At 44.2% G+C, this 17054-nt stretch overlaps 1 protein-coding gene across 3 annotated transcripts in view; it reads left to right on the forward strand.

Moving 5' to 3' along the window:
- The window catches only part of MBOAT2 (membrane bound O-acyltransferase domain containing 2), a 128573-nt gene that overhangs the window by 43017 nt on the left and 68502 nt on the right, over positions 1-17054 (forward strand). For all 3 annotated transcript variants that reach the window (XM_049652575.1, XM_049652574.1, XM_049652573.1), the window contains exons 2-3: positions 7231-7376; positions 11803-11880. In XM_049652575.1, the coding sequence (XP_049508532.1) occupies positions 11849-11880 (32 nt within the window). In that variant the 5' untranslated portion in view covers positions 7231-7376; positions 11803-11848. The remainder of the gene's footprint in view (positions 1-7230; positions 7377-11802; positions 11881-17054) is intronic.

A 17054-nucleotide genomic window follows, 5' to 3' on the forward strand; every position in this document is an offset into this window, starting at 1 on the left:
GGGCTTAAACCCACGAACCGTGAGATCACGACCAGAGCTGAAACCAGGAGTCGGACGCTCGACCGACTAGGCCACCCAGGCGCCTCCCCCCCGCCCCCCATCAGTAGTGTGATCTTAAGTGCAAGAAAAATGCAGATCCTTTGAGTCTTTTACCATTTTATAAAATTCAAAATGTCCAAAGCAATACAATATGTAAATTACACGGGTGGTAGACGTAGGAAAATACTCATGAGAGCTACAGCTTAAGGCCGGTAGTTTATTCTTGGCAGGGGACACGGAGGAGTACAGTCAGAAAGAGGGCTTTGCACAGGGGCCTTTACTGTACGCGCAGCATTGGCAACCCTGGGGTATTTCAAATCCAGCTCTTCTCCGTTAATCTCCTTCTCGGGGGTAACCAGTCCCACAGTTGGATGCCAAGTTCTGTGCACGCGCACAGGAAAGCAGAGCAGCATGTGGCGAGGAGCATGGGCTCTGGAGGTCAAGGTGCCTGCTTCCACGAGATGGTCCTGACAGTTATATGAGGTCGGCCTACGACTCACATGGCCTGTGCCTGGAGCGCAGCTGGTGTTTGTTGAGCACCTACAATTAGTGAAGTGTGGCATTCTTAAATAGATTACATGGAGACCATGCTGATGTCTGGCACATCGTGGGTGCCTCACAGGCTCATAATTAGTACAGGAAATAAATAAATATAGAATTAATTAATGTAAATATACATTGTAACTATATAGTGTGTTTGTGTTTATGTACATATAAAATTAATGAACGCATACATAAATAGTTTGGATTTTTCTCCTGTTCTGCAGCCTGCGCTTCTCACTTACTAGTATATCTTGGGGATCTTCCACATCAAAACTTAGATCAAAAAGACATCTATGCAATTCTTTTAACCACATTTAAAAAATCCAATTCAACTTTTAGTTTCTTTCTGAGAATGGTTTATTTCTTTTCCCAGTTTTTAATTATGTTTTTTTTCCTATTGACTTTTAGTTCTTTGTACATTTTGAACTTCAAAAAAATTTAAACTTCAAAAAAATGTTTATTTATTTTTGAGAGAGAGAGACAGACAGACAGAGTATGAGCCGAGGAGGGGCAGAGAAAGAGGGAGACACAGAATCCGCTGCAGGCTCCAGGCTCTGAGCCATCAGTACAGAGCCCGATGCGGGGCTCAAACCCACGAACTGCGAGATCATGACCTGAGCCCAAGTCGGAGTCTTAACCGACTGAGCCACCCAGGTGCCCCTACATTTTGAGTATTAAAGCCCTTTGTTATGTATCTCATGTGCATATTTTTTTTCTTCCAGATTGTTACTTATGATACTCTTTTAGTCTTCCTTTATTATGTAGAAGTTTTTAATTTTTGTGTAGCAAATCTCATGTAAAATTAATGTTATTTGTTACGTGATTTCTATTGCGTAAGAAGCTTACATAATCTCTCGCGTTCTTGTCTAGGACATACACAGTTTTAGTAATCCTAGCAGTCAGGATGAAGTAGATGATGCTGGGCTGACAAACCGTCTCTAAATCGCACAGGCTTAGAACAACAAAGGTCTGTCTTGCCACTTGTCTAATTATGAGTTGGCAGGGGGGCTTTGCTCATCGTTTCTGGAACATTGCAGATGGAGAGATAACTTGGAAGGTTTTTGTTCTGGTAATTAAGAAGTGACACACGTCACTGTGCTCACAACTCACTGGCCATGGCTGGTCATGACAGGGAGTCGGGACACTCAGTCTTCATGTGCTCAGAAGGAGACGAGCAGAAGTAGGTGAATAGCATTAATGACCACCACAGTTGAGCATTCATTCGTTCGGGAACTTTTTTTTTTAATGCTCATTCATTTATTTTGAGAGAGAGAGAGAGATCGCGAGTGAGCAGGGGGGAAGCAGAGAGGGAGAGAGAGAATCCCAAGCAGGCTCCGCACTGTCAGTGCAGAGCCTGGCGCAGGGCTCAAACTCACAAAGCTGTGAAATCGTGACCTGAGTCGAAACCGAGAGTGGGAAGCTTAACCCACTGAGCCACCCAGGTGCCTGGGAATTTGTTAAATGTGGAAGGCAGCACATTGGTTTCTTGTTTCTTCATCTCGAAGATAGACCGTAGAGCCCATCTTAGAGGGTTTACGTGAGGATCAGGTAGGTAATTGTAAATTGCCTAGAATGGCTGTGTCCGTTTGGGTCCCCAAGGAGCAGATGCTGGGGAGCAGTTAGAGGAGATCTGCCTGGGGAAGTATTGGGACAGAAAGCGAGGGGCCCGGGAGAAGGTGGGAGAGCCTTCGGGTCTGAGTTTGTGGCGGGGTCTGCAAAGCCCGTCCCCTGTGTCCTAAAACGAAAGCCTGCCTTCATTTTGCTGCCACCTGCTCCCCCCCACCCCCCGCCCCCGGGAGCAGCCCTGGCAGGCCCTGCCCTGCGATGGGTGCTAGCCCAGCGAGGACCGTCAGTCAGGTGGAGACCTGAGCAGTGTCACACTAGACACGTAGCCCGGTGTTACCAGCAGAGTTGATGAAGGGGGTGTGACTTTAGTTTTTCCCGAAGAAGAGTCCTTTCCCCCAGTTACGTTCACTGAATAGTCTAGCTTGCTTTCTACTGACAGGAGATGCTTCTTTTCCATAGATGGGAAATACACCGTTTGTTTAACACACAGCCTCCTGTAGACGGACACGGTTCATGTCTGTTTTGAACGGTGCTGCAGTGAACCCTCTTGTGTATGCCCTTTGTCTGGGATCACGTTGTGGCTTTCTGAGGAAAGAGTAGTGCGTTTTAAGTTTTGATGATAGCCGTTAAACTTCCTTTCAGGAGCTTGCAATGTGCCCGCAGTGACGGCTGCCCACTGCCCTGGTCCCTTAGCCGGCTCAGGGCTCCATACCTCCTTGCCTGCCTTCGTTTGCATGGCCTTACCTGGAGTTGAGAGAAGAGTTTTCAGATCTTTACTGGACATTGACTTTTGTAAATGTTCATGCTTTTTGCTTAATTTGCTGTTAAGTAGTTCAGTTTTCTTGTGGATATGTAGAAGTTCTTTGTATATTAGGTAAATGACTCTTTTTTTTTTTTCTATCCCGTGTTCTGCAAATATTTTCGCACTTTTCCTTTATCTTTTGAGTTTTGTTTTGTTTTTTTTTTCCTGCATTTTGCCATACATACATAGTTTAACAATCTTTATATGGTAAAATCTACCAGTCTTTTCTTTCCTAGCACCTGTATCTTTGAAACAGCTTTTAAATGACCTACTTTTCTCCCCAGTTTTATCGAGATATGAGTACATATGAGATTGTATGAGTTTAAGGTGTACAACATGATTTGGTGTGTAGGCATGTTGTGAAATGATCACCCTTGGAAGTTACCGTCCAGTACCTCACACAGTTATAAATCGCTCTGAGTGTAGCGGTAGATTCTGAGGGGCCATGTGTCAGGCGGGAGGAGGCGAGCCCAGGAGCCTCCTACATCCCCGTCTCGGGCCCTTCTCCCTAAACGTGTTTGCAGATTTATTTGGGGATATTAAGCATTTCTTTGGATGTCCTTAAGAAATAAGTTACTCTTGTAGCTGTTACGTTGGAGTGGCATAAATGAGCAGTGGGCTTTCCAGTTGAGCACCTAGACGCTAACTTAATTGTGAGGTCAAGCCACGTCATTCGGTGTTGAAGAAAATACTCCTGTCACCAGTGTAAAACACACTCCTTAAAGAGCATCCTTGGGAAGGTTTGCAGCTATTGCTTTTATGAGGGCTTTTTTTGTGCAACTTTTCAAAAAAGGCTTCTTTTGTATCCAGTGAGGTATGTGACCAGTAAGTCTTAAGTTAGCTAAGGTTATCCATCTTGGCTTCCTTCTCTCTTCCTGTATCCTGCCTGCCTTCCCACCCCTACCCCCCCGCCCCCCAACTCCCAAATAACTGGGGCCAGTTTCTTTGAGGACACATCAGGTCATGTGCGTATATTTCAATAAAATAGTTTCGAGAAAAGAACATAAAATCTTTTGTCTTTCTTTCCATCTAGAAGAGAGCTTGTATAAAGGGTTGACTCGTAACAAGTCAAAACAAATGGGTGTGAACTCCACATAGGATCTTTTTCACTGAGTTTATCAGCTATGGGAAGTGGCCCGTTGTAGAGGTTTTGTTAAGTAGGGTGGCGGTGTTTTGCAGACAGCATCGTGTCTGCAAGTCTCGCCTGTGGCGATCGAGCTTAACCTTCAGACTTTCCCTGGAAGGGGAGCGGCCGCCCACCGTACAGCCTAGAACTAGTCAGACTTGGATTTGAGTGTGGGGTGCCCCCTGTTGTTATAGATGACGTTGAGTCGGTCGAGTACAATGCGAAGTGGCACCTTGTTCCGGGGATTAAATGAGACAATCGGTTGCAAGTACCCAGGGCATGGTGATCTTCAGACACTGTGGTTCTGTTCCTTCTTTCTTGCTGCCTCTCCCTTTCCAGGAATCACTGGTCTCCCCAGCCTTTCCCCACCCGTGAAAGAATGACTAAGATACGGTTTCAGTTTGGGAAAGTTTGACCTTTAAGACCTTTCAAGACAGGTATTTGGACATCTGGACGTGTAGCCTCCTGTCCTTATTCTGTTCCTGCCTTTGCAGGACCACATGCCTTTTGTTATTTTAAAAAACTTCAGTGTTTTTCTCCGTACTCTTGGGCTCCCCTGTAAACGCCTCAGCGTGATGTGCAAAGCCCTCGCTTTCCAACCCCCCTCTCCCTTTAGACCCCCCTCTCCCAGGATTCCACATCGTGTTCACTTCCATTTCTCACTGGTTTCTTCACATCGTTTTTGTTTGTTTGTTTGTTTGTTTGGGTGTTTCTTTGTTTAACGCGCCCTTTCCCTATTTTCCAACACTGTTGGTTCTTACACCTTGAGGATTATCAAGACATGTGGGTTGTCTTTTGTTTTTTACATCAACTTTTGGGTTTACCCCCATAGATTTTGATTCAGTGTCTAGAGTGAGACCGGATCTCATTTTCTTTATCCGTAAGATGACAATGTTGAAAGGGATATTTACAAAGATGCAACACTCTGTATGTCAGTGGCTCTAGGATGCTTCTGTGATACTTATCATGCTTTGTTTTATATTAGACGCAAATGAAGACAGAAAGGGAGGGGAGAGAGAGGGAAGTAGGGACACAGGGACCAATGGCTCATGTGGCTGTGGATATCAGCTATGATTAGGAACTCATGTCACCTGCCTTCATGCTCCTTCGTGCTCCCTTCATTCTCCTTCCTTTGGTGGGGTGTTCTTAAAGCACTGGTGAAGTTCCTTGTGTACCGATTTGCTTTTCCCATCAGATTCTGAATTTATCCAGGCCTAGCACTAGGAATTGCACATTTTTGATTTTCCTATGCTTTGCCCATGGTAGATGCTTTATAAATTTTTGTTGAATTAAAGGATGTTTGAAAGAAAAATTTTAAACTGTGAGAAGCTTTGCAGATATGACTAGTTTTTTATATCAAAAATATTGGTCTTTTTTTTTAATGTTTACTTATTTACTTATTTTTTAAGGTTTATTTATTTTTGAGAGTGAGAGAAACAGAGGGTGAGCAGGGGAGGGGCAGAGAGAGAAGGAGACACAGAATCCGAAACAGGCTCCAGGCTCTGAGCTGTCAGCACAGAGCCTGACGCGGGGCTTGAACTCACAAACCGCGAGATCATGACCTGAGCCGAAGTTGGACTCATGACCTTAACCAACTGGGCCACCCAGATGCCCCAATATTTATTTATTTTTGAGAGAGAAAAGAGGGAGACAGAGGATCCAAAGCGGGATTTGAGCTGACAGCAGTGATCCCAATGCGGGGCTTGAACTCATGAACCGTGAGATCATGATCTGAGTTGACGTTGGATGCTTAAGCAAATGAGCCACCCAGGCGCCTCCAAAAATATTCATTTTTCTGATGCATTTACGTTTTGCTTAATTAAGAAATTATTGTTAGAACCTTTTAGGAGGGAAAAAGTGCTTAGAACCTGTTGGAATGACAATTTGCTTGTATTGAGTCTAACTGTTTCAAAGAACAATGGTCTCTTAGACAAAGTACAACAATGTTCAACTGTTTTTCTCCTTGTAATGCAAGAAAGAGCGCATAGTTGTCTGTGTCTTTAGGCAGAGACATCTCTATGGATCTATAGCAGCATCTACATGTAGATAGTGTGATTTGTTCCTGGTTGAGGGGCCCGAAACAGTGATTTCGTTGTTGTTTTGTGTTTTTTGCAAGTTCCTAATGTCAGATGGATTTTTAAAGACCTATTTTCCTCAACAGTCTCTGAGAATATCTTTCATAAGAAAAAAATGGAGATTTTTTTTCTTGAGTCTTTTTTTAAAAAATTTTTTTATGTTTATTTTTTGAGAGAGAAGCAAAGTGTGTGGGGGGGAGGGGCAGAGAGCGGGGGAGACACAGAATCCGAAGCAGACTCCGGGCTCCGAGCTGTCGGCACAGACCCCGACGTGGGGCTTGAACTTGTGAATTGATATCATGACCTGAGCGGAAGCTGGCCGCTTAACCGACTGAGCCACCCAGGTGCCCCTTGAGTCTTTAAATAACGTAAGAGACTCTTCTCCTTAGCCTTTTCTGCCCTGTTTGGCCAGGGCAGGCGTGTGACGGGATGACGTTGCCACCTGCACTTTGTTCCCACTGTCAAGAGCAGCATCACTGCGAGTTACGAAGCAAAAATCTGATGCTGGTGGACTTGAGGGTCCGTGTTTTTCTTGTTGCTTTCTGAAGGCTCCTTTCTCCGTTTCCGTCCATCCATCCGCCTTCTGAACCCGTCCCTGAGGTCCCCCAGAGCTGAGGCTCTTGGTTCCCAGCGTTCCTCAGTGGTGGAGCTCCACGTGGAAGAAGATGCACTCCACCAGACCCTCAGGGGCCTTGACCAGTTCTTGACCCAGGGCATATTTGGAGAAACTTGCCTGTGTCATGAAGACCAGATTCTCTTTCCCTTAAACCACAGGGCGCACCCTGTGTTCTTTCTGTGTCTGCACTCCCACATCTTCTAGATTCTTCTAGGTGCCCCCCCCCCCCCCCAACCCCAGGCCTTTCCACCCCGGACGCCACCTGGCCCTGGAGCACAGGCAGGTGCACACGGGCCCATTCTTTGCCCTTGGGGCTGTCCTCTCTAAGAAGGCCCCGGTTCTTGCTTTTGGTTTCGTTTCTTTTGTAAACTCTAGAAGATCTGGGCCTGAGACTTTAAGCGTGGTGGCGAGTGAAGAATTCAAGTCCGTGTTGCTAATACGAAATTTTAATTTTTCTTTGCAGGTCAACTTTGTCGTGTGCCAGCTCTTCGCCTTGCTAGCAGCCGTTTGGTTTCGAACTTACCTCCATTCAAGCAAAACTAGCTGTTTTATAAGACATGTCGTTGCTACCCTTTTGGGCCTTTATCTTGCACTTTTTTGCTTTGGATGGTAAGTCATTATTTTGATGGTCTTTAAATGAAGACTTGGGAGAGCGTTGTGAATTGAGTGTGCACAGAGATACATCATGTGGGGTTCTGTTCTTATATGTTACAGGTCAGGTTTTATATTTGTATGTTTCATAGAAAAAACAGAGAGTGGAGAATGGGCTCTCTGTCTTCAGTTTGGGCTCGGAGGGCAATTTGCTATTTATAATGTATGACATAGGACAGACGAAGGAAAAAGACATACAGACACATTTTTCTGTCACGAGTCGTTCTTTTCACCTATTCTGCACATCTTTTAGGCCAAGACAAACAAACCATTTAAAATAGTTTTTTCTTTCTGGGCAAGTGGCTTTGAAGAGTCCGGAAAAACCCACTGATAGAACTCTGTTACCGTTTTTTAGATGATTCTGCCCTTAGTAAAAAAGACATTTATTTTGTTTGTGTCTGACGGGGAAGAGTTCTGTACAATGGAAAGCTTTTACTTCTGCCCTGTCAGATGTGTGGGTTCCCTTCAGTCCGCTCCCTTCTTAGCTGTCGGGGCTTCCCTGAGAGCCTTAAGTACGGAAACACCATACTTCCCGTGTGTCACAAGTGACTGGTCGTGTGATGGAAAAAATCAGGAGGAGAGACACAGTCTTGGCGAGACAGCAGAGACTCTCTGCGGAAGGGCTTCTTGGCGATCTCATCTGGATTTTCCTTTTTAAGCGAGAGCTTTGCGCTGCTTGTGCGTTTGCCGCACGGTTAACACGCTCACGGAGGAGGCTCTCGGGCTCTCTCTTCTGCAGACGCTTGTTGGAGATGGAAATTCCCTGAGAGGGCAGGACCCACTCACTGTGTGCTCTGTAGTCTCTGTTGTGGGGCGTGCAATCCGTGGCCCTTTGTGCTGGGATGTGGATTCTGATGCTGGTGAGGGTTGGAAGATACTGGTATCTCTTGATCTGATTTTTGCCTCTGGCAATTGCAGATGTGTCCTAGAAACTAATGACAAATCAGGCAGGCATCATTTGTTCAGTCTCTACCTTACGGCCATGTGGCCAGTCCTCTGCTAGGCACCGCCACTTGCGTGGAGTCTTGAGGTATAGAGATGGTCTCTGAACTCCCCCCCGTGGCCTTTTCCACTTCCTCGACGCCATCAAATACATATCATCAAAGTTTTCCTCGTTTCTCAGGGGGTTCAATTTAAACTTCTCTTAAATCGTGCCATGGGGGTAGTATTTCCGTATATTTTATTTTAAAATTTTGTTGTGAAACTTTTCAAGTACAGACGCACAGAGAATAATGAGCCCTTGTATACCCCTCACCCGGCTTCAGCGGTTTTTGAAAATTCCTCCATTCTCATTTATTCCCCGACTTATTTTTCTGGATGAATTAAAATTATATCCCAGTCTACATATTTCACCCATCAATGCTTCAGTGCTTGGGTGACACATTTTAGAGAGGGGCTGGGGAAGGCTTGTAGTTCCGAGCGGCCAAGTCCAAGGACACCATTCATGTTGTGGTCAGTGTAAACAGACTAGAAAATTGAAATGTAAGTAACATCTTTCGGGGCCCTACGACACACAGCGCCACCAAGGGAAGCATGCTCTCTTTCGTCCGAGGTCTGGACCGAGCAGGTATTTTCTTGCCTTCTCAGATGCTTCACACACTGGGCCACGAGGAGCCTGACTTTATTTATACTCTTTAGTGTTTCAAATTACATGTGATAACCAGGATTTTTAAAAATAGAGTTCTCTGTTTCTTTTTTTTTTCTCGCAGGAAAAAAATGTTTTATATTCCTTTCTTTGGGAAGAGAAATTCTTTTAACTAATTTATTTATTTATTTATTTATTTATTTATTTATTTAATTTATTTATTTATTTTGCTTATTTATTTCAGGAGAGACAGAGAGTGAGCAGGGCAGGGGCAGAGAGAGAGGGAGAGGGAGAGAATCCCAAGCAGGCTCCGTGCTGTCAGTGCAGAGCCTGATGTGGGGCTCGATCTCAAGAACCATGAGATCGTGACCTGAGCCAAAATCCTTTCTCAACCTCTTTTCAACTTGTGTCCTTTTTTGCTAGAAGTAAAATTTATACCTGTGTGTGATTTGAAATTCAAAATGAGTAAGATGTGAGATCTAAAAACAAACTGAAGTTTTGAGATAAAGGATCCCTTTGTTTTCCAAGCCCTCGGGCAGCTTGAGAGACTACGTAGCCAAGTGTGTGGGTTCCCTCCCACCCGGCCCCTTGAAGTGTCAGCCAGTAGGTGAGTTGCCCAGGAAGAAACAACTTGAGTTTTACCATCAGTTAGGGTATTAACTAGGTATGTGACTTTAGGACTTAGTTTCCTCAGCTCTAAAATGATGAGGGTTGGATTATAATAGACTTTTAAGATACCTCCTATCTGGAATTTCTACTTTACTAACAATACTTAAGAGTTGAGTGCTTATTGTGTGCCAGATTCCCCAGTCAACGCCTTTCATTATTACCTCCTAAGCCTGAAAAATACTCAGTGGCCACTCCGTATTTATTCTCAGTTTACTAAGGAGAGCAAGTGGGGTGAGCGCATGTGGGTGCTTGTGAAGAAGTCCACCAGTGCCTTATATGCGAGCGGAAAAGCACCTTGATGCTTGTCGTGCAGGTGGATGGAACAGAGGCGACGGCAGATTGCTTCACATGGATGAACTTGAACTGTCACGGTAATAAAAGCTTGTACAACAGGAGGCTGGCAGAGCGTTATGTTGCACCCCAAAGGATCGCCAAGCACATTTTCTGAACAGTGATGCCAGGGGACGGGGCATCTGAAGGTGCTATAAGGAAGCATGGTGCTGTTTGAGAAATGAAACCCTTAGCTTCTAAAGTTGTTGTCTATCCCTGTGCTCCAAGGAAATTTACTCGTAGAAAAGGAAAAAAATACGTATTTCCCCAAGAGTCCTCAAAACATTTTTTTAAGATGAGTGTCTTTTTTTTTTTTTTTAAAGTTTATCTATTTTGAGAGAGCGAGAGAGAGAGGAAGAGAGAGAATCCCAAGCAGGCTCTGCACCGTCAGCAGAGAGCCCGATGTGGGGCTTGAACTCATGAACCGTGAGATCGTAACCTGACCCGAAAGAGCCGGACGCTCAACCAACCGACCCACCCAGTCACCCCAAGACGAATGTCTTTACTGAGTTCTACTCTCAGTTAATAAAGCCCTTAATGTGTCTAGCAGTCCTCTTCAGCATTTCCACATTAGATGTGTCCGTGAATTGTCAATGCTGGCCACAAATAGGAGGTGGATGATTAATTAGAAATAGGAAAGTGCGTGTTTTAATGTTTTTAAAGCGTCCTTCTGTTTCAGTTTATATTCATACGTGTTTTTCTGCTTTCTTATGACTTTCTGGTTAGAGTGGTATTCCAGGCCGATGTCATTTTCGTGTGTGTGTGTGTGTGTGTGTGTGTGTGTGTGTTAGATGGAAGCGGAGACAGACAGACTGGCATACTCTGTATAGAGGATAAAATATGTTTCTTCTGTGGCCCTGACGTGGCGCCTACTTCTCATAATATATCTATGGAAAAATTTATTCAAAAATTTAAGTAACTTTTCCACATTGGTGATGCCTGTGACTCCATAATGATTAGGTTAAAAAATAATTTTAATCATAGGTTAAGATCCTTGTTTATATTGTAAGTTGTATACAAGGGTATGAAAATTTTTTTCATAAATTATTCATGCCATCGATGGGGAAAGAAAATTGTAAGTTTGTGTGTGTGTCCATATATGCGTGATCTCAGGGATGGCTTGGATTGAGTTTGAAACCGAGATGTTCATCATGTTTTGCCTGAATGTTGTGAAATGAATGGATAAGTTAGTTTTCTCATTCAGTGGTGGATCTCTACATTAGAACACTAGGAACTTCTGTGTCACGTTAGCCAGAATTTTTTTATGGGTAGGTGACTGCAGGTTAAGGATTAGAAGATTATTTGATTAGAGCCATCGTGTTTTCAGAATAAATAGATTTGGGGGTACCTGGTTTGTAGTAAATACTACCATTTGGTACTCTTTGTTGCTTTAGGAGAAGCAGTTTAGGTATTTGGGAAAACAAATAACTAATGTTCTGTCGGGACTGTTCTGAAATCCAGATTTATTACCTTTTCGTCATTGTGCCTTGAGTTATGGAAAAAGCTGTAATCCTTGAGCCACATAACCCTACAGTGCTTTCACGTAGCTAGGAAACGCGGCATGCCAGGGCACTGAGTGCGCCTTTATGGGGTTTCGTTTAATTTTCCCAGCTCTTCTGGGGCTTGTGATGTGGGACTCCCTCTAAGGTATTCACAGAATTTTAGGCCGTGGAAGTGAGACTCCTTATTCTTTATCTGGGGCTGTTTCGTGTTAAACAGAAGCACTTTGTAGCCTAAATGGCTCCAGCTTGATGTCTGCGGATGGGTGTCCCTCTTCTAACGGTGCTCTTATTTTTATAGGTATGCCTTACATTTTCTCGTACAAAGTGGAATTTCCTACTGTATCATGATCATCATAGGAGTGGAGAACATGCACAAGTAAGTGTCCCTCTTTGTACATATCAATGCTCATTTCACTCTGATAGAATCAGATCACAGTTCAGTTCTGTTACATTAAAAATCCTTCTAAACTGTGATAATTTTCTCAAGAGGAGCTGTCCTAAATTGCTTAAAGCCGGCAGCCTCCACCCTGCTGCCACCTCAGGCTGGGTCACGCTGACATGGGGACAGCACAGCAGGCTGTTGAGTAGCATCCCTGGCCCCCACCCACTAGGTGCTGGTACCACCTTCCCCCTCGAGTTGGGACACCCATGAATGTTCCCAGATAGTTTCAAATGTCCCCTGGGAGGCAAAACAGCAGGCACACGCTGTCTGTTTTGTTTTCTGAATGTAGTGCAGCACCTAGGAGGTTGTATGTTCTCAGTAAGCATTTATCGAATGAATGAATGAATGCATGAATGAATGATACCATGACTTCTGCATGACAGCAAGCTCTTTCCCGGTAGTCTCCTCGAGCCCTTACTGCTGGGCTGCAGCCTCTGCCTCCTGTAGAGCCCTGACCTCCACCTCGGGGCTGCCAGCCTAGTAGCTCTGTCTCCTGTGCTACCTGCAGCAAAGTCCCGGATCTCATTCTTGAACCTGGACGTAGGTGCTGGACTTCCCTTCCATCTCTGTCCCCGGGGCGGGGGGGGGGGGGGGTTTGCGGAACGGGAGGAGGGAAGCACAATGGGTGGGAATGGGGGAGTGGGTGTAGGCCTTAGAAGAGGAAGGGCAGTAGAAGTGTGTTTCGGGCATACCCGCCTGGAATTAGGGAGGCATTTTCCCGGAGAAGGCCGCACTGTGTGGCTGGGCTCTGTGCTATTCTGATGTGCTAAATAAGCCTTTGTGGACAGGCGTGGGAACCTAAGAGCCCTTCGTGTTAGTTTTTTGTTTTCTAAGTTTTCTATGGGAAAACTTATTTTGAGTTCTGAAAATTCTCAGACTTCTGGAACACAGCACAAAGGGACTGCCATTATTTAAATACAAAGAGCAGAAATGTGGGATGATTACAACAGGAAGAGTAGAAAAGCCCGTTAACTGAGAGAAGTTCACCTGAAGTATTTTCATTATAACTTGGCACGTAATTTTCAACAAAACAAATGGTCTAGAGAAAAAAACGTAAAAGGTGTAGATATATACAGTAAACTTGTACCTGTCTGACGGGTTGCCAAGCTGTGGACGGGATTATATCGTAAGAGGTGTAGGAAAGTAGTTTTAAATTTACCGTTATATCGCCCCACCTCCTCCACCGACTTGAACAAACATATCTTGTTTGCCTCGGTGTTTCCAGAAACTTACGGATAATGGAGATAGGGTCCTTACCCTGTGAAATGCATGTTGGGTTGGAGACGTTAAGACAGTCGCACAACAGATACTTGTTTGCTTGTGCTGGGACCCAGTGCTGCACACGAGGACGTGCTCTGTCTCAGCGAGATGCTTACTGTCACACTCCCAATCGCATTGCGATGAGTGTTAGAAAAGAAGAATGTACTCAGGGCTGGGGAAGCATAAAGGAGGGAGCGGCTGGCTTGGAAAGTAGTCAAACCCAGACCGTGTGTGCGTCACCCATTCACTACATGTTCAGTAGAATGAAACAGTTGGAAACAGTACAGATATTTGGTGCTAAGTAGAAATTATGCGAAAGTGTATTTTTAAGACTTGAGACGTATTGACAAATACTTTCCTCAGCTGCCTCCTTTATGGATGATGACAAACAGCAGGCTAGGTCATGAGCAGAGACCCAATTCGGACTCTTGCCCTGGATGGCCTTAGTGGTTGACCGGATGAGCACTGGTTTGGAGTATGGGTTTGAATTCAGACTCTTTGGTTTGGGACCTTGGCCAAGTCACTTCACTTTTTGGGGTCTAAATGAGATTAAACCGGTGACTCAGCTAAAGAGCACGTGCCTACCTGCTTCATACTCTGGGCATCCAGGTGAGCTTTTGTTTGCATACAGGGTTCGGCCAGGAGGAAGAGTTGTTCACATTCCGGACGATCTGCTCTCAGAGGTCATTCTTAGTTACAGATATTCTGCTGGGGATTTTTCCTCCTGATACCATGTCAAAGCTTGCTGTAAGCGCTCAATGCCATCACGCTGAGTGCTGTGCGTTGGAATTCATCCTGTCTTCTTCCCAGAAAATGAACTCGGTGGGGATCTTTTACTTATTTTTTGGTCCCATTGTTGAGCATATAGATGATAGAAGCTCTCGGTAGGTGAGGTTATCTTTTCTGTTCTGTTGAATAAGTATTTTGTGACTCTTGCTTTTGAGTATTTTTTTCATCTGCTTTTGGTTTCGTATTTCCAGACAGATTATATTCGTTCCTGCTACAGCACTCCATGGCTTGACTTACAGCTCTCTTCCTGGTTCCTGCCCCCTTCCTCCGTGTTCTTCTGCCCCTTAGGCTCTTGTAGAGCAGCAGCCCCCAGGGGTCAGGGTGGGGTTAAGGAAAGAAAAGGCAGTTAGAGCTGCTCTGGCCATTATCTCAGTCCAGGAGGACCCCAAAGAGCAGATCGTCCAGGTTTGTTTCCACCTGTTACCTGCCAGTACTAACAAGACTCCTGCGGTATGGATTCCTAGATAAAAATGTCGTTAGGAACTGCCCCAACTCTATGAGGAAGGAATGATGATCTCGGAAATGGCATCTGGCAGGCAGAAACCTCAAGTCACTTGAAAATTTGTCCTCATGAAGTTAATTAGCAGTGGTTCGTGGCTCAGCAGGAACTCTGGGGAAAATATTAACTTCACTGAGGACAATCTTATCCTCCCAGGAGAGGGAATAACATGTGGCAGGAAGGAAACTGGACTCTTAGATGTTTTCTTTTATGCTCTCTGTGGACCATGTTTGGAAGCCTTGTAGTGGTTTGGGATAAAGATACAGGCTCTTTTGGTATTGCTGGGCTAGAAGTTGAATTTCAGTTGTAAAACCATAAGTAATTCTAAAATTGATTTATTTTTTATTAAAAAAATTTTTTTTAACATTTATTTATTATTGAGAGACAGAGAGAGACAGAGCATGATCAGGGGAGGGGCCGAGAGACGGGGAGACAGAGAATCCGAAGCAGGCTCCAGGCTCTGAGCTGTCAGCACAGAGCCCGACGTGGGGCTCGAACTCACGAACCACGAGATCATGACCTGAGCCGAAGTCAGACGCTTGACCGATGGAGCCACCCAGGCGCCCCAAAATTGGTTTTTTATGTTATCTTATGTTTATAATAGGTAATGCTTCAGTAATTATTGTGTATTCGTCACTGTGCAAAGCACATGCACCCGCACTTAAGCCTTTGGAGGTACTGTGTCAGATCTGTTTCACAGGGAAACAGAGGTTAGTAAGTGATGGATCTGGGATTAGAACTAGGTGGGTGGGTCTGATTGCACCGGGGACTCAAACTTTTTGCTTCTAAGCATTATGATCATGAGGATGCATCATTAGAAAAGAAATACCCTAAGTTGATTGAGGAAAAGTAGTGAGAGCCAACAGGGAGAGGGTCCCCAGCAAAGGGTGAGTTTTGTGTGTTACTCTTCTGTAGAACACAGACGCAGGTATCTTTATCTACAAAGGTGCAGTGGCCTTGTGGCATATTGTGCTTAGGGTCTAAGGATTTTAAGTATGCTCAGTTCTCACAAGGAGGAAAAACTATTACTTGGTGATGGGTAATAGGATGTCCAGGTTCTGTCGGATTTCTGAAGAATCTTGAGGACATAGCATCGTTCCATAAAATCCTGCACTCAGGAAAGGCTGTGATTCAGATCCCTTTATACCATTTCACCAATGCAGTCTCTTTTGGAGGTATTTGAAGTCCAAGTTTATTTCTAATCGTAAACTGGATCTCTCTGTTAAGATGGTTCAGTCATCCTTGAGCAAGTAAGGGAAGCTTTTTTTTTTTCCTTAGGCTTACGCAGGGTTTTTATATAAAGTAGGGGGATTACATCAATGTAGGGATGCTAATGAGACTAATACACCTCCCTTAGTAAATAAAGGTGTTACTTTGGGTGGTGCTCTTCATCTGAATGTGTTAGAATAAAGAGAAATGCGCACAGATTTCTTGTTCAATGAGGTTCTGCCACATCACGTCTGTCTAAAATGTCAGATTAATATCTTATTCCAAATTAATCCATTAAAAAACAAAAGTTTTGGAGATATTATCCAATTAGGTGAATATATTCTTCTTTTTAAAACAATAATTCTTGTATTATTAAAAATAACTAGAAAATTATCGTAATTAAAAATAAGAAGAGTGCTTTTCATTGGCAAAGTGTAAGGACTCATCTTCTGGTTTTGGGTACTTCTGGAGACTAATGTTACTTTTTTTTAATTATTTTTTTTATTTCATTTTTAATTTTTTTAAATTTACATCCAAATTGCATATAGTGCAACAATGATTTCAGTAGATTCCTGAGTGCCCCTTACCCATTTAGCCCCCTCCCCGCTCCCACACTCCCTCCTGTAACCCTCAGTTTGTTCTCCATATTTAGGAGTCTCTTCTGTTTTGTCCCCCTCCCAATATAAAAACTAACTTTACTTTTACATTAAGATCTTAATCCTTGCCAGAATGTTGAAAGAAACATTAAAAAGCTCACATAACCATGTATTAGAATGGTGAGCAAACTCATTCAGTTATGCGTCATAACACATGCAACTTACATAAAAGAGGTGGTCCTTGTTGAGGTTTTGTGAGGATGAAAGCTTTTGAGACCGGGTTGTTTGTTTTTTCACTTTTAGGTAAGAAATGGGGAAGTGGTTTTGGAAAATCAGGGCTTGCTAACTGATGAACCGCCTGTGGTGCGTTTCTACCATACATGTGTTGACACGTGTGAGCATTGTCTTCACGGTGTTAGAAGCAGTGTGATGCAATCGAGCCTTTGGACTCTGACTTTGGCATTTGAATGATGGAGCGGCTTCAGGTGCCAGTGACCTTGCGGAGTGCTTTTGACAAACATCCCATTTAACCGCCCAACGGGGGTTGGGAGGGTGTAACTTATGTACAGACCATGAAACGGAGGTTCCAGAAGGCGAATTCACTAGAACACAGTCACAAAACCAGTAACTGTCACGCGTGGAGATCTGTGAAATTCCTGGATGTTGTTAGATTGTTTATTGACCGAAATTCTGCTCAAGGTTGTGTGTGTGTGTGTGTGTGTGTGTGTGTGTGTGTTTTACTTGGAGAAACAAAA

Source organism: Panthera uncia, assembly GCF_023721935.1.
Source record: "Panthera uncia isolate 11264 chromosome A3 unlocalized genomic scaffold, Puncia_PCG_1.0 HiC_scaffold_12, whole genome shotgun sequence".
NCBI classification, from domain to species: domain Eukaryota; kingdom Metazoa; phylum Chordata; class Mammalia; order Carnivora; family Felidae; genus Panthera; species Panthera uncia.